This window comes from Macrobrachium nipponense, chromosome 44 (assembly GCF_015104395.2).
Source record: "Macrobrachium nipponense isolate FS-2020 chromosome 44, ASM1510439v2, whole genome shotgun sequence".
In the NCBI taxonomy this organism is placed as follows: domain Eukaryota; kingdom Metazoa; phylum Arthropoda; class Malacostraca; order Decapoda; family Palaemonidae; genus Macrobrachium; species Macrobrachium nipponense.
In genome coordinates, this window is record NC_087221.1 from 16668556 (window position 1) to 16687851 (window position 19296).

Here is a 19296-nt window from a genome sequence, read left to right on the forward strand (position 1 = left end):
TATAAAGAGGACCATATATCAGTTTCATTGTAGTAAGAATGACAGTAATAGGCCAAATCACCATCTAACTGCCAGGAAAGCAATACAGAATCCCATTCCTTTCTGGGGCAGGTTACTTTTACAAATATGAACGTTTGCAGTGCCATCTAGCGCAGAAAGAAATGGAGACCATTGAGAAGTCCTTCATTGTATTCTGAGATAAAAAGCTTTTATCAAGATGAATTCGAGTTAAAGAAATTGAAACTTGGATCATTCTCAAATTCATTCGGCTTCTTTTGAATTCACAAGCGTGGCCTTTTCTTTACTGAGTAAAATAGTTAACTTTATCTTTAATCGGGTTACTTTAGAAATCTAGGACTTGAAAGTCAACACATTTAGGTATGAGTCATTAAATGAAGATGCACAGCAATGAAGAATCATTCACAGGTGGTTTATTGCTTCTCTTTGTCAGTTAACTTAAATGAAAGGTTGCTTGTAGTTTTGGTAGCTTGTAATAAGATGACAATGGTATAAAGATTAGAATGCCGATAGTCTGCACTTATTATGATGATGATATTAATAATAATAAAAATGATGATTGCGTCAACATTTGTGATGACGATAAAGATGATGACAGTGAGGAGAACGATGACTATGTCTGCTTGAGTCCTCTTCCCATAATATATAAAAATGAAACTTAAAAGGAAATGAAATAGGCACTTCTACCCACCGTCTTTTCCATCCGTTCCATTCCTTCCCGGCGTCCCGTCGAAGCCTGGAATACCATCAACTCCGGGCATTCCGTCGAATCCATTCCGCCCAGGGATCCCGTCAAGTCCTGGTTCTCCTGGCAATCCATCTCGACCGTCTAGCCCCTGTCTACCTTTAGGATAAAGAGGAACAATATCTCAATGTGAACCTGTAATTCTGGATGGACAACAAATAAACATACACTCCGCTCCTCTATACAATAGTAATAAAACAGGCGAAAACTTGATAGTTTCCAGGTAGTAGCGGCTTAATTTAACGACTATATACATAATGAATAAAAAATCTCCAGACCCCAAATTTTAACTCTCCCAGCAGATTGATTATTGCTTCCATTTTACATCGACGCTTGAGAGTAACTCCATTATCATGAATATCGTTGGTCCTGCACTGAATGAACCTTTATCAGACGTACGTTACAAGTACTTCGAAGGCTTTGGTATTAATACCTGTCTAGCTTTACAAAATCTCCTTCCCCCTCTATAATCTGGGACAAGAATGTTTCCATTCCTCTCCAGCTGCATCAGAAAAATATGGAAGAAATTACAGCAGTGTCCTGAAGGATGCCACTTGTTTTTGGTATACAGATCTCCCGACCATAATTGAAAAGATACAGATTATCAGAGAGACAGATGACAGCCTCGGATTTTGAAGGACACAGATTTTGATCACTATTGCATGGTCTCAGGTTATCTACGCACCTGCAGATCTTATGTATTTAATAGGAAACTATACCGCTCATTTCTCTATATAATTCTACAATGGAAAAACGTGTTCCCGTCAAAATCACTCTTCAAATCAGTGGTACTTCCCGCCCTTTCATTTAGTTTCTATACAGCTTATAAAATAGAACTAATATAACTTTGAGCCTGTAAGATTAAAATGACATTAGTAAAACCACAATCTCCAGTGGAGAAGGTGAGAACGCATGCGCAAAAATATTCGTATAAATGCAAAATTTATATATTCTATGAGAGAGAGAGAGAGAGAGAGAGAGAGAGAGAGAGAGAGAGAGAGAGAGAGAGAGAGAGAGATGTATAAACCAAAAGCTTTGATCTATCTAATGCAGGCAATATTCATGAGGCTGCTGTGTAGAATACGACCCCTTCTTACTATCTCTCACTCGTGAGACATTTACCTGGCATTCCAATTTCTCCCTTGAATCCTCGAGGACCGGACTCTCCTTGGGGTCCTGGTAAACCAGTCAAGCCTCGAGGCCCAGTCTTTCCAGGTGGTCCCGGGTCGCCTCTTGCGCCGTCTCTCCCTGGTAGTCCTGGTTCTCCAGAGGGTCCTATGGGTCCTTGTGGTCCGGGTGGGCACGATTCCCTTGTTTGGCTGCAGAACTCCTGGATTGCATTGTACTGGGAAGAAATAGATTTAAGTCCATTAACTGATATGTACCTCTCCCCTTTTAAAAAAAATTGATAAAGATTACTTTTCGTACTGGAAAAATTAAATTACAAAAAGGTAGAAAAGACATACTTATTGATGAAAAATAAGAAAACTTTGATGCTGATTTTACTTAAAGCAAACCAGGTAAGATCATAGTTGGGGGTATAAATAAATAGATTTAATGAACAGATGGGTCTTACGTTCAAAGTATTTCAGAGTAACTGTGATGGGAAATCAAGCAGAACATAATTTGGAATACGGAATTATTACTAGTACTTTTATTAACCTTCACTATAGTACAGTTTATTGTTACACTACCTCGTAAGACAATGATTTCTGGGAGGAAGGCACTCCAAGTTTTCTACCAAAGGTGTTAATTCCTAATACCCAAGGTCGCAAAAATACAGATATTCAAAGAATTTGAAACAGGTTCGCCCGACACATAATTATTTTAGATAAATTGAAATATCCACCTTGCACATGACTCTTTGGGGAATCTCCAAAGTGGTGTCTCTGGTAATAAGTACATTTGGATTTCGCACGCTTCCAGAGATCTATCTGATGAAATGTAAGAGTGAACTGTGCCTAGATGACTAAGAGTGATTTCGTACGGGATTTTTATCGAAGGTTTAAATTAGCTATTATCAGATCAACGACTTTTCTTTTATTGAGCCATAAAACTGAAATGTCGTCTCTAATGTCAAATGAAAAATTTAATCCCACTATATCTCCATCATCTTACATTATTTTTGTAAACTAAAGGCCAGTGGGGCGGACACACTAATGCCTTTTAAAGGAATGAAGTTTATAAGAATCAGTGAAAAACAGAACTGCGAAGAAAATTCCAAAACCTGACAGTAGAAGGAAAAACACATTCGTAGAACTGTGATCCGAAGACTGCCTATTTTAAGCAGAGTAAATGTGAGAATAAGTTGCCTGAGCAGTGACCGAAATAGTACGAGTAGAAAAGGGGGCAGAGGTATAGGACCGAGAATTGAGGTAATAGAATCAATCTCATTGAGGCGGATGAAAAGAAAGGAAGGAATGATTATGATTTCCTATTAGCGCAAAGAAAATTTCTCATTCCAAGTACAGTTGTACAGTGAGTTCAATGAAGCGTCAAAGAGATATCAGTAGAAGCATATTAAGAAAGCATTAATGGCCAAGCAGCATAATCCTGTACTGAAGTACTGACATCTGTTTATATGAGATTGGGCTATTCGCTAATATTGTGAAGTTTAGTAAGTGTCCAAACAATTATACATATTTATTACTATTATTTCTGTTATTATAATTACTACATGGAATAAGCCAAAGAAGCAACTAACCTAAATCTCAGGTTTTCTTGACATTCTAGTCTTCAGACATATCAGTAATTTTATTACCACGATTTTTAGAAAAGACTTTTTACAGCTACTCCTTTTATCATTTTGATATAAATTTTGTTGCTCCTCTCTTTCAAAGGGCCCTTTTCCTCCCCTCTAATTAGAAAGATTTTGTTTTATGACGCTGCCTTTCTCTTAGAATATTTCAAAAACAATTCTTTTCCTTCAAAGGTAGTTTTTAATAGCCACAATAAAATGCTATGAATAGCCACAATAAAATAATAAACTTGAGGTTTTTAAATGAACACAATGCTCCAACGGTACCCAAACTATATTTTTAAACAAAGTTTCCATACTGCCATGACATCCTTTTCGCTTACTCGGGGAGTAAGCCTACAAACTACTTTGTTGTTATTGTTGTGGGGGTAGGAAAGGTCTATAGAAGAGCCTAAAAAGGTCTGAAAAAGGTGTCTCGCGTTGACTTAAAGATACAGGAATTTTAGGATGGGATATTTTTTATTTATTTATTAGAATGAAAATGTAAAAAATAAATAATGTGCATATTAACAGTACAGAAAACTTATTTCTAAAATATTCCAATTTATTTTAATTTTCGTTGGTGAAACAAGGCTATTTTACCGTAGATTTTGGCACATTTTAATTTACGTTAAGTTAGGAATATAATTTTTACAACTTGTGCGTAAGCTGAAGGTCGGATCACGCCTTGCTAGAACAAAATTATCGAGCAATATTAGAAAATATTATGGTGCTTTGAATGTTGAACTTGTTATCGTCACCTGGCCCTGCTTTTCAATTTTAAGGCTCAGCTTTGTGCAATGATGGCCTCAGGACTGGTTTATAAGTATTCGTACCCTAAGCGTCACTCGGGGATTTACGTCGGATCCACTCGGAGACTTCTAAAAAGCCTCAAAATGGATTCTCTCAAAATGGATTCTCTCAAAATGGAATCTCTCATAAGGGGGGTAAGCTTTCGCACGGTTGCAAAACTCTTCAAATCCCGAACACTAACAGAACCAGTCATATGAAAGTTTGTAAAACTCTCATTGAACACAAAAATTTCTGCATAACTGGACGAACTTTGAGCCAACTCGAACTACCAATACTCGAGTCTTTGATGATTAAACAGCTTATTTCGAAATTGAACACTCAGGCTTTGGCTGTTCCTTCATAGCAGTCGTAATGATAATGCTTTTCTTTCGCACGCCTCATACCCTTCAATTTTTCTTTCATTCTAACCTTTTAGTGTTGCTACAAGTAAAAATAAAAACAAATTGCATTTCTGTTATGCCTTAATCAATTTTACTTAATTTCTCAGTATTTTGCCTGTTCCTCGATGTCATGTGATTAAAATTTCCCCTTTTTAGTCGATTTTATTATTTTTTTCATGTCCTGACTTTGCATTCTTGTATTTATTCTGTTATTTTTATTTTCAATGTTTTTAATTTTTTAATTCTAGAACCCTAGATGACGTAACCATCGACTATGAAACGTTGGGAATAAACATTTAATCAAAAACTAATCAAGAGTATTCCTGTCCACCTTCCTGTCTGATGTATTATTTAAGCAATATAATGACATATATATATATATATATATATATATATATATATATATATATATATATTATATATATATAATGTGTGTGTGTATGTGTATCACATATACAACAGCTATCAAGGGAGGATCCAGGAAAAGGCAATATGTAACTTAACAATAGTTTATTTGCCGGCACAGTTTCGCAGTACCTCATTGCATCTTCAAGGCTGTAATTTACACAGTAAAAATCCAGACCCGAAGCCTCCAACAAACGTAATCGTGCTTTGCACTGCAAAACTAACAACAACGAGGCAGATTTTTAAAATAATATCTCCCACGCAAGAAGAGGGGGAACTAACTACTTTTAGAGTCAATCCCAATAAAAAACTACCATCCCCTCGTTAAACACCCAGACAGCCTCCGCACAGCTATTCATAGCCTAACCAGTTGTTGTTTTAACACATTTTGGTCTACACTTCAGCTTTTACTTACCCTCTTTCTCTTTTTAGATATTTTTTTTTAACTCAGTTTAGGTAGGTCATGTCCGTCCCTAGTGTTAATTTTAAATCGTTATTTGTTTCCCCCCCCCCCCTCCTTATAAGATTTTAAGTGATTTTTACTATGTAAATTACACCCTTGAAGATGCACTGTTGTGAGATGCGTGTTGCCTTTTCCTGGATGTCCCTTTGATAGCTGCTATGAAGCTTATAGCTATATGACCTGTTTACATATGTAATATATATACATACCTATATAAAGAATATATATTACTTCACACTGCCTTATCCCCGAGATTCCTTTCCTCACCTATTCTGTGGCTCACCTCTATTCTCATCCCACCATTACCCATTATGTTCACTCTCAGATACCTGATACGTCAACTGCTTCCAGTTTTCCGCTATCCCCATTGAAATTCCTTGTTCTCCCTTCCTGGTATCTATAATTACTCTCGTTTATTTCCCACGTGTAAACGCTTTCAGTTCTTCATCTAGCGCATGCAGTTTCTTTTATTAATACTCACTACGTCTCATCTTTACATACAACTTTACACCTGAACCGAATCTATTTTTCAAACTTCGCTTAACACTTCATCCATACAGATATTGAACATCTAATGCTATAGTCACATTTAGACGTACGTACTGCTACGTGCAGTCTATGTGCTGATTTTTGGGAATATGTGGCCCTACACGTGCGTCGAAACTGCGTCATTTTGAGAACGTAGCTTGGACGTAGCAGATTTGTGGAAGGATCAACAGATTCTACGTCCTCCTTACGTGGTAACTAGACGTAGGTAGAACGTAGGTCCATTCAGAGTCAAAGTATATAGGGTCTGCTCAACTCGGCCGTGGGGGCGGAGCAAATACTGTGACGTCACAAGAGTAACACTTCCAATGCTTCTCCACTGAATTACTTAAAGAACCTTTAGTTTTTATACATTTAATCCATATCGCATGGTGTTTTTCATGAAATCTTGATAAAATCTGTAAAGAGGTCACATGCTTGATGTTTTTTAATACCCATTCAAGGTATATAAGGTTTGCTCAACTTGGCAGTGGGGGCGGAGCTAATACTGTGATGTCACAAGAGTAGCATTTCCCGTGCTTCTCCATTGAATTGCTTAAAGAAAATTTAGTTTTTATACATTTAATCCATATCGCATGGTGTTTTTCATAGAATCATACTCATTTTGTTCCTTATCTGTCAATTCCTCAGAGATTTCTCTTACATTCTTAACCAAAATCGTAACCACGATTTGACTCACCTGTTGCAGATAGACAGGTTAAGTAAAGAATAGCATGATTCTACAGATTTCTTGTATCTACAAGAAGCTGCAAAAAGTCGTTTCTGCTGTTACTAGAGCTAGCATCTGTGAACATACTGATAACTCGGACCATTATTTCATAAGGTTAGGCTTACTGTTTAATAAGATTTTTTTTTTATAAATATTCAAATTTTTATCTAGACCACCTTTGGAAGAATTACCACTAAACCTTCATCTTCAGATTTATCCACTCCGTGTTTGTATCGAGCTAAATCTGAATCTAGACAAAACCTATGAAATCTCTATTATATATCTATCTAATTTATGCTTGTACCTGCGTCTCCCGCAAATGACCACTTTTTCCCTCAGTTCTAAGGGGAATTTCAGTTTTGCGCGTCAGGGGTAAAAATATATCTTTGAGAAAGCACTTAGGAAATAGAATTTCTCCAAATGAATCTAGGTTAGCTACTTCCTTTTTATTCAAATTCGTTTACATGTAAAGTGATACAGTTTGAAGGAAAAGTGATCATTAAACTGGAGATGGGATATTTTCCTCGTGGTGACTGGCTTACTTGTTTCCTAGTGAATATTTCATTTATAATAACTACCATTACTACAAACAGAGGCCACTGGGTGATAATACACGAATCCGACTGTGGAAGTATGGCTCTTACACAGAATTCAATAGTCTTCTATATACTGCGCTATCCAGTAATGTAGAATGGAGGTTTCCTCCTCACTTCCTGTTTGTATCTCTCGAGAGGGTGAGGCCCACTCCCGTCGGAAGTTCATTAATTCACAATTCACTTCTCATACGAAATGAGCGTATACTAGAAAATCAAATGCGGTAATATCGCATTAAAACTCTACTGCTTAATGGATATTGCTCCCCCCCAAAAAAAGAAAGAAAAAATGGTTTTAATAAAAAGGACCATTATTCCACCGAAGTTTCATATTTTCTCATATTGGAATTTTATGCAATACTCGTTGCAGGATATTGCAATATAAACTGCGTGGGAATGACAGACACGAAAAGTCTATAAACATAGATTTTTTTGAAAACGACATAAACATAGATTTTTGCTTTTTATGATATTTAATTTGATCGGGAAAAAAACCCATCGGTAGTGAACGTGACATTGTCCACAGAGTAACTGATTTTCAATCAAAATAGACATCATTTAAAGTCTCATTTTAAGAGCACGGGATAAATTCTGAAGCACATTAATAGCCTGACATATGCTTAAACAAATGCAATTTATCCTAATGAAAGGCCATCTTATATTAAGAGTATAAAATGCAAATCTTAAATCCTCCGGTAACCGGTAGCACGTCGAACATAATTATATGATACCATCTGGATACTGAGATTCTTATCAGCTTAACATTACGTGTATGTAACATGTAATGCGCGTTGCTATTACCATTATAGGAATATTATCTCGTCCGATATTCACGAAATTTAAGGATCCATATTGCCACGTAATTACTGTTCCCAGAACTGATGTCATGAACTCGAGGTCACCAGCCAACTTTCATTTCGAAAGTTCTGAATGTTAGTTAGCTTTCACCTTTTCGCTTTGGAAGTTATATCAGTCCTTCAAAATACATTTGCGATGCTTTTCCGATAAAAAAGTATATTGTAATCATGACATCCAAACTCCCAAAAATATGTCAAAAAATTATAAGTGTAGTAGTAAACGAGGTTTATCCGGAAGTTAATGAACAATCACCTTGGAACTGACGGAAGAAGAACATTAATCCGTCAAACATTCTTTGGAGTACAAACAAAAATAACAAAACAAGAACAACAATAATAACAATAACACCAAGATTTTACTTTGCCTCAATTATGCTTTCTTAAAGATTAAATAAAACCATTTATGGTAACATATTACACGACGAATTTCTCATGCATATGGTCTACAGCTTTTTAGAGTTGTTCCTTCCAGAACAGAAGGAAAAAAGAATATATATATTTTTTCATGAAACCTAAATCTGTTATTCCCCGTAGGAATCTATTTCCATTTCGGTTATATTACCGTGGCGCCAATCCACGGAACAAAATAGAATTCAATTATATTTTTTGTCTTTTTCCAGGGACACCCAGTTCGTTTTCCCCGAAATTTCCTTAAAAAGTTGCGTAGCTTATCCCCATGGCAACGAGAACACCTTGCTCTTATACCGGTGTTGTTGAAGGTCACAAGTCCGTGTTTTGAAGAAATCCTTTTAACAACGAATAACTCTTTTGTTTCTTTTTGAACGCATTTTCGCTTGGCGCAAAACTTTCACATTTTTGATGCTACATCAGTGTTGGCCTTAAAACGGCCCAAAAATGTGAAAAACGGCGATAAAATGCCGCATTTTTTAAAAAACCCTCAAATAATGCAGACATGTAAATTCAGCGGAGAGAAAATCAGGAAAAGGGAACAGGATAGGTCATATATTTGGTGTGATTGTGGAATAATTTCAAAAATTGCAAAAACTTTTGAACATACTGTAGCTAACAGCTATTCTAAGCAGCAAAAACAATGGGAAAACGAGATGAAATCATTATTTGCGAAAACACAGAAATAAGGATTTGACCTAACAAGAATTTTGTTTCCGCATATTCCGTTGTATTTCTACAGAATTTGCGAGAGTGGTCTCTCACAATAGAACATTTGTGGAAAAAACTTTACAGCGTTTTTCCTGGCTTCATTTCACTGTGAATCTAACATTCTCTTGTTTGTATCTCGCATGTTTTGTCATGTTGTCTTTCTTCCTAATTCGCTGTAAATATGTAATATATATATATATATATATATATATATATATATATATATATATATATTCTATTATATATATAATTGGAGTATGGAGACGTGTTCTGTCTTTTATCCTTTTATTTAGCGCCGACGTTTCGTATCAGCTTGATACATTTTCCAGGCTGAAATTACGATTACACATCAATTGCGTATAAGCAGTAAAAGATATTCGCATTGTTTACCAACACCATATTTAAAAACCTTTTTTAATAAATTAAGAATAAAAAACAGAGTAAAAACAGAAACACAGAACAACAGTGAAAGGGCTAAGAGCGAATACAGAGAAACAAATAGTAATAGAAAAATATATATATATATATGTGCATATACAGATGATACCACTGAGCTGGGGGGCTGACCTGGATCTGTAAGGTATGCTTGGATGATTTAAAACTTCTGAAACAATAAGTGTTGGGGGATTGTTGTTCCACTGTCTAAGAGTGAAGGTGACAGATGAGACCATAAGAATCCGTAGTCACGCACTATAACTTATTGCATCAGTGAAGGTGTCTTGGGATTTCTTTGAGAAAGGAAGACAGAGGGATTGATAATGGAAGAACAGTGCGAGTTTCGACAAGAAGGAGGGTATGAAAGACTCATGTAAGAAGTTTAAGAGTAGAGGGACACAGAGTCGCAGATGTGTGTGTGTGTGTGTGTGTGTGTGTGTGTGTGTGTGTGTGAGGCTGTCATATATGGTTTACACGAGAGATCATCTGTTGGCCAACCTTAACTTATTAACTTTAAGTGGTAGTCTCTTAGAAACTGTGGGTGATGCGTATTTCTACATCATTTGTCATGATTTGCTAATATGGTTCCTTTCTCAAGATTTTATTTATTTCTGTTATCCCCCCATTCTTTCTCAGTCCACTTGAGCCAAAACTCGCTTTCATCCAAAGTTAAAAGATACTAAGAAATCCTGTGTATTCATGACACGTACTACTACAGTCTCGGCCCAAATGAGGAAAAGAGTGACAGGGTTCAACTGAATCAATGTAACTCAGGCTTCAGGCTTCAATTACTTTGATATCACAAATCATTTAATGCGCGTGCTATATAAGTGGTCATTACAATCATATATATACTGTATAATTGTAATAACAAAAATGCCCTCTCAACTTGTTGATTTCCTCACATCCTGAATACGCTTGTCGCTACGAAGCCTAAGACCTCGATGAAGAACCAAATGAAGAGATTCTAACGCCCGATCAAGATAAGAACAAGCATCCGGAATATCAGAAGAAGGTAGCGTTATCAACTCTACTACGAAGAAAGGTAGTACAAATCCTGTCTTCATCTGATTCTTCATTTGGATCTCAAGTAGTGATAAGCGTTTACATCATGTCAAGATATCAAAAAGTTGAAAGGACACTGTGGTTATTACAGTTACACACGCATCTGGTAAAAGAGTAAACAGTGTATATATATATATATATATATATACTATATATATATATATATATATATATATATATATATATATATATACATTGCATTGTTCACTCATTTAATCAGATACGTGTGTAACTGTAAAGCTCATTATTATATTTATAATATATATGTGTAGTATATATATATATATATATATATATATATATATATATATACTATATATATTATATGATAATGAGCATGCTCTTGTATAATAAGGTAATTAAAAAGTAATTTCACTTTTTTTTTGTCCTCCTGAGACTTTTGCAGGGTAAACATCCAAAGTCTTGTCTAATTAACTTACCGTTGTTTTATCCTTGATTGCGAGGGAGGGGGGGGGGGTAATGAAAATTCCAATGTTAATCTCATAGTTCACAAGATTCAGCGGTCTTAAAAATAATTCAAAATGCTCATTACGATATGATAATGAATACTAAAATCCACAAAAAAAAATAGAAAGCTACGTACCATAGTCTTATCCTTGTCGGCATGAAGGAAGAGAGAAGAATCTAGTTGGGTTTAAGAGTACCATACAATAAAGTGCTATGTCGTAACTTGCACGAATTATTCCATTAATAACAATAACAGTGGAAACATAACGGCCATTCTCAGGTCCAGTGATGTTACCGCAGTTCTACAACCATGTTTGGTGTCTGCAAGCTTCACAGGTAATTAGTTTCCCTCGTAAGCCATTCCAAGAGTCAAATGGGCATGGTCATTTCCTGTAATATCAGTAATTATCTGTCCATGATAGGAAATCAGTATAGGAAATCACTGCACTGGCAAGGTCAACCACCTCTTCAGCCAAGAATCACTGCGATGATATTCTGAACTGAATACATAATATTGTTAGGATGAAAAATCAAATCATATATTTTCTTTCTTTGTTTATTCTTGTTTTCAGTACCCGGTAAGTACCTGCAATTCCTACTGTTTAAGGATGTTTATACGTTCCGCTTTAAGGCATTGATTCTTTCCTGATGATCACTTGCGGCTTATTGTGCTTAGGCTTCGTGATTTAGGTGACTATCTATGTCACACTATGGTTGAAAAATATGTTGAATGTAATTTTTTTCTGCAGTTACCAAGACATTTTTTTCATTTAGTTTTACACAGGCTATGAAATCGAATTTTTAGCACCCCAACAGAAGAATATTCGTACTTTGGTTGAAAATACTGATTCCCATTCTGTTTCTAGCAACCTATATACGTGCCTTTAGTCAGTGAATATCTAAGGAAACGTCCACACTATAGGGAGCATCAGACAGACGTCATTAACTTATCCTAAAAAAACTTACAAGCAGGCTGAATACAAGTTCACGACCTATTCTTGGTCATAAACCAGTGCATCACACGATTATCCAGCATTTGACAAAGGTTCTTTTTCCTCTTACGGTCGCTGACTTGTTTTCAACCTGTTTGTGATATGTATGGGATAAATTTCCAACCTGTGTTTCTGACATGTTTTCATGTTGTGTGGACCAGATATAAGAATATGGGACAAGATCATCCAAGCCTTTGTGGTTGCAGTGATAAGAAGAGATGAAAAAAAAAAAAGTATATCAATCAATGGCTCCCGAGTAAAAGATACATGCAGGCGTGTAGTGCCCTTCGTTTGCCATAAAGAAATGTCAAAAAGGTGGAGAAAATGACAGGCATAAAAAAAGGACGAGATTCATCCCTAATGGACATGATCAGCCACCTCTCAAGGGCTGAAGTATTGCAAATGTCTGGGAAAATGAAACAAGGAATAGACTTCTGGTGTAAAGAATAATCCAACAGGAACGTATATCAAAGGGTTAAACATCCCCAGGAGCATCCGTCGTGCTCAGTCGAGTTAAATGTCGAGTTTAATCGGTAGAAGTTGCAGACATGTCTGTTGAGATTCGTGATACATCGCAGCTGATCGTGCCCGAGTGGAAAATTTGACATACATCGTCACGAGTAGGAATTAAATAAAAACTAGGTGCCTCTGGGTTATGTTTAACGAATGACAGCGATGTTTACCGTTGGATTTATTCTTGAGTAGATTAAACGGAGTGATAATATTTCCAACAAAGACACCGAAAGGAGTAGTTACCTTGAAGCTTACGCAAACACATTTCGTTCCCTTGTATTTTTTGAAACAAAGAAAAAAATTTTTTTGTTTATCCTTCACGAATCAACTCTAGCAGTTTAAATAGAGTATTTTTTTTTTTTTACTGAGGATGGAAGTGCATAAACATCTATTTGTGATGCAGAAAAAAAGCTGGAGGCTTTGTCTCTCCGTTCGAGGCGCGTCTTTGAGCAGAGGGGGATCAAACGACCGAGGAAAACGCAAATTGTAAGTAAAATGTTACAGAGGTAAAGGAGGGAAAAAATGACGATCTTTACGGTCGTGGACTCGTGTTTATAATTGCCACGCAGTAGAAGGCTGTCTGCTGAGGACGAAGGACCAAGAGCACACGTTTAATCCCGAACAAGGTAGAATTCAATAACAATTATTATCATTATCATGGCAAGGACGACAACAAAAAGAACATCAACGATGAGAATGAGAGTAAAAACTCCGCTATTCACGGAGAGAGCATCAGGAAATTACATTCTACTGGTATACTTTCGTAAGTGCCTTTTCTCTTATTGTTATTATGATTATGGAGCACTTTTGCATTCAGGGAGCTGCAGGAAGCCCACATCAGGGGGAAAATGATGCTACTATGATTTTCTCCAGAAGACGAGCCAAAGGAGAACTTAATTTTTTTTTTTCAAAACTATTCCTTAGAATACGCCTAACAATCATACAGTCATACAGATACTATCTTGGTGTATAGCACAGATTATTATTATTGTTATTATTATTAAGATGGTATACTTATCATAAACTTATTTCGAAATCTTGAGAAGATAAGAGCCGGCTCGTTCAGCATTATATATGTATCTTAATATTCTATGTATTTGCATGTATGTTTTCCCTTGACTGCCGAACATGAAGGTTTTATTACTGCTAATACTGGCCACTTAGGTTTATGAAGTCGTATTTTGATAATTTCAGTTGCCAAACAGTCGGAGGACGTACAGCACTAAGTAATTTCTTTTAGAAGGGAAGTACGCCTTGATAATATGTCATTTTCCTAATCTAATGCAAATAGGAATTTCGTTGTTTTCATTGGTATTAGAATCTATATTACATTATCTTATGGTTTCATACGCGTTTTTTATACCTGGTACTATTGCAGTTTATTTTGAAATGATTCCAAAAAAGTGTTAAAAACGTCATATATATAAAATGTATCTTAACGTTGTTCTTAGCATTTATGTTTTTTTTAGACTCATTTCTGTCATTTTTATATCTTTTAAATATTAGGAAAGAGGTATACCGGTATACTCCATGACGCAATATCCAGAACTGCACCCTGATGACAGCTCAAGAGCTGAACAAAGAAATTTGGTCGTGCAACAACGACGAACATGTTTGAATGTATCATTATCATCATATCATATCCATCATTGAACAGTGCGCCTGATTTCTTAGCGGTAGGATGCCAGAGCACGATAATGAAGCCTCTGGGCTTGTTGGCTGCGGCTGAAGGCAGTCTGACGTTCCTAAATATGACGTGAAGATTTCCTTGGAGTATTAAGCCTACAGTGGATGACCAAAAAAAGGACATCTTTAGAGTTTGGTTCAGGTAGTTTTGTGCTGATGACGGCAATATGTCGTCTGGTACTTCACATTTACCTGACATGAATAATCCCTTCAAGACAGCCTACACAATTTCCTTTCCCGTGTCAGCCTCTCAAAACAAATCATGTGCTGCAGAGACCACTCACTCCAATGTTTACCCTCTTCCTCATTTCTTTCATAGTGAAGAATTCACTCCACTTCAGCAACAGAAAATAAAAAGACCCGTCCGTCAATCTTTCTGGATATTCCGGGCTTCATTTTGCTGTGATCATCACCTACTATAACACAAAACCATCTTGTGACAAGTTTGCACAAACTTCCTTCATTTCATTTAGTAGATATATATATATATATATATATATATATATATATAAATATATATCATTATATATATATATATATTACTATATAGTAGATAAATATATATATATATACACACATATATATATATATATATATATATATTATATATATATATATATATATATATATACACGTATATATATATGTGTGTGTGTGTGTGTTTAGACAACCTGAGTTTGACAGGCATATGTACAGCAGAGTCGATATCAAGTTATACCTCTCTTAAATTTACCGTCTATCATTGTTTCTAACCAGGCAGGTGTTCGAATCCCAACAGTGATGAAACGCTTATCAGTTATAATTCCCTCTCGGCATATGTAATTCCCTAGGTATAATGAATTGGATAATTAACAATATTTGCGGCTTGAGATTTATGAACATAAAATAGCCAGACACACACACACACACTATATATATATATATATATATATATATATATATATATATATATATATATACATATATATATATATACCGCAAGGCAATTCTTAACTCGTACGATCAGAGAAAAGGGGGAGCCTATATTTCCTCGCAGATAAGTGACCTGATATGGAAAATCAAAGCTAGTGATGCATGAATGTAGCTGGGTCCGTAGCATCGAGCTGTATGAAGCGAAGGCTGATTTGGAAGCTCAAAGCTATGTAACTCCCAGATGAACCGAGGGTTCTAAATGCCAAATGCCCAGCGAACCAGGGATGAGGTTGAGAAAGAATCACTGGGAGTTTGGTTTCGAATCTTAAATACATAAAATTCTCAATATCCTGCTGAATCTCACATGATTCAGGATAGATATCAGCTTATGAAAATGAACATTCTAATGTTGCTGTTCGGTAGCATTGTAATTAGTTTTCCTTGGTAATGAATGCCCTTTGCATATTAGGCTCTTTCTAGACTAATTTTTTTTTAGTTGAAAATAAGTTTAGGAGGGGCCTTACAGCAAGTCTTTGAGATGCAAATCATCTTGGTTTATCGGTGTGATTGCAGAGGGCCACCACCACGCCTCACTTCTACTGCAAAGCCCTATAATCTTTTTATGGGCCACCACTAGGGTGGCATAAAGTCGGCTTAAACTATACCAACATCAAGATGCACGGGAGCTGGATCAGGCAGACTAGCCAGCCAGGGTCACACCCGACTTATGGTGACCTAACAACTGTGCGAGTGAAAATCCATGTTTCAGGAAACATTACAGAAATCAACTGATATATTTAGAATGCCGGTGCATATCTGCAACTACTTTGGATAAGAGTTACGCATTATACTGAACGATTAACTTCCAGGTACACAGACGGGAATATTCTCGCGTGATCTCACTCACTATAACGAAGATTTGTTCGAAGTATCTGGTCCCCCCATTTTGTCTTTCTTGTCATGTAAAAGAAAGAAGTAAACGCCTGACGACAAGTCTGTTTGTCGGGTATCAAATACCACTGAGGTGTGGCTGCCGTCTATACAGTATTAACCAATGAAGAGGGGAAATAATATGATGCCCAGCCTTCAACATTTGAAACTCCAACGTTGTTATTCATTATCAGTCGTAGACAGGGTGTGTATGGCTTCATTTTCTATCTGCTTGCTTTTCTAATCTTTCTCTTTCTCTTTGCCATATGAAAACCCACAGGGAATCTTAAATTACGGCGTCAAAGGCCTTCTTCCTTTCACTTTATTCACCATGCTTAAGCTGGCACCTCTGTTTCAATTAACAGAAGGGTAACATAAACAGAAACGATGGCAACAACGAAAGAAGTCGCTCCATATTTCTGAGCTTCATAAAAAAAACTAGTAGAAAACGGGCCGAAGTTTCTTCGGTGCAATCGAGTTTTCTGTACAGTGCATAGTTGTATGAGCCGCGGCCCATGAAACTTTCAGCCATGGCCCAGTGATGGCCTGGCCTAAAGCGATGCCAGACGCACGATCATAGTTAACTTTAGCCTTAATAAAAAAAATACCGAGGTTAGAGGGCTGCAATTGGGTATGTTTAATGATTAAAGGGTGGATGATCAACATACCAATTTGCAGCAGTGAAGCCTCAGTAGTTTTTAGGATCTGAGGATGGACAGAAAAGCGCGGATGGACAGACAAAGCCATCTCAATAGTTTTCTTTAACAGAAAACTAAAAGGGAGCGACGGCAGTATTTCTGCCAAGGGTACGACCTCCGTAAGAAAGAAAAGCAAGGAAAGTGGTTTGCTCTCTTTAAAGGAGTTCAAACAGCAGGGCCAAAGAGTATAACGGGAATGGCTGGGAGACTCCACAAGACAACAAAGGCAGCCACAAATGAAACTTCAGGGTGAGTGATATACTACTAGATTCCACAGGACCTAGCAAATATCCTTAAAGCACACAAGCACAAACATATGTTATGGAAAAGTTTCATCTGATTTTAATGAAATCCATTTGGGTTACTGATTTCTGAATCGATGAACTTGATGTCAGATTTTCAGTATCGTATACTTTTTTCTCCACAAATTTACAGGTAAAGCATTTGTGGGTTTTACATACCGTCATTGCTACTATAAATTGAATTATTAATTTCGGAAAGTGATTAATGGAGAAAATACACTTACAAAAAGGCAAAAGCTTTGTACTGAAAGCAACAAGATATCGAGAAAATCATCAAATAAAAAATATATATATGCATAAAAGTTATAATAAAAAAAAACGACGTAATCAACATTGCATTTTAATGTTACACAAATCGAATTCCTGCAAAAGTGTCAGAGAAAAAATCCCTGAAAAAACGGTCCACTTTTAGTGTAGTGAAATGAATAAATAAAAAACTAAAAAAAAAGAAAAAAAATTAAATAATTGAGATATTGAAAACGTCGAAGAAAAAATATGGATAAATCTTAGTCGAAGATTTGACAAATTCGAAAAGAATAAAGAATACAAGAAATAATTTTGAATTTTAACGTGAATACAGGCTTCAATATTGAACAATATTGATTTCTAAAAAAAAAATAGATAAATAAAATAAAATAAAAATCTTTAAATAAAATTTTGGCGTAACTAAGCAATTCTTGAAACTTGTATAATTTCCTATTGTGAAATTTCCACGGAAACATTCGTGGTATCAATTTATTAATTTCTTCTAAACGGCATTCTTCCTCTATTCGCAATCAATTATGCTATGGCGAAGTTCCGCCTCTTTTCCTGAATAATAAAATAATAATAATAATAATAATAATAATAATAATAATAATAATAATAATAATAATATGCTGGAAACAGACTTTCTTTCAAACATGTTTTATTAAAAATAATGGCAGAATTCACAGAATTGATTTTATATAAAATTCTTCCAAATCATTAGGAGAATTGAAAGAATTTTGTATTAAATCAATTCTGTGAATTCTGCCATTATTTTTAATAATAATAATAATAATAATAATAATAATAATAATAATAATAATAATAATAATAATAGAATAAATAAAACCTGTAAAATTGCAATTCATATTAGATTTATACATTACCATCCTCAATGGCATATAGTACAATCCTAAATATCTCAAAATCTCTCTCTCTCTCTCTCTCTCTCTCTCTCTCTCTCTCTCTCTTCAAGTCGTCATTTTACGATATTCCATCTCTCTCCCTCTCTCTCTTTCACGTATTACGCTTTTTCATCTCTCTCCCCCTCTCCTTTTCTCTGTTTATTCTGAATATTAACATTAAACTTCCTCTACTTTGTTTCGTATTGCTGTATTCTCTCTCTCAGCTACCTTGTCAGTTCGTCTCTAACTCTCCCAAGAGATTAAACCGAATCACTTGAAATACAACTTGTATGGGATAATGGAACAAAGTGAATTCATCTATATTATATTAAAGTCTCCATTTGGTTGACGTTCGCAGTTTTCCTGGACAATGCAAGTATTACTGACATGAATTTACTCGTTAATATAAACTTCAACTCAGTTCTCCATATTCTCTCTCTCTCTCTCTCTCTCTCTCTCTCTCTCTCTCTCTCTCTCTCTCTCTCTCTCTCTCATGTCTTGTTTTAAATTTTTTCTATTTGACATCAGCTTTTCTTATCTTATTTGTTCTCTCTGTTACATCTCAATATTTTGCTCTTGAATTTCCATTTTCTCGATTTCTGTTTATTTTTCTTTTCGCGTTTGTCGATTCCTACAATTTAACACATACAAATACAACTCTCTCTCTCTCTCTCTCTCCCTCTCTCTGAACATTTATGAACATGTAACGGAAAATGCTAGAAATTTTAGAAGAATTTTTTTCCTCATTCTTCTAAAATT

The 19296-nt window shown here is 35.6% G+C and overlaps 1 protein-coding gene across 1 annotated transcript in view; it reads right to left on the bottom strand.

Annotated features, from left to right (window-relative positions):
* The window catches only part of LOC135204052 (uncharacterized), a 213922-nt gene that overhangs the window by 31023 nt on the left and 163603 nt on the right, over window positions 1-19296 (bottom strand). Inside the window, exons 3-4 of the mRNA XM_064234017.1 lie at window positions 1886-2108; window positions 710-862 (exon numbers count right to left, since the gene is read on the bottom strand). Of these exons, the coding sequence (XP_064090087.1) occupies window positions 710-862; window positions 1886-2108 (376 nt within the window). The remainder of the gene's footprint in view (window positions 1-709; window positions 863-1885; window positions 2109-19296) is intronic.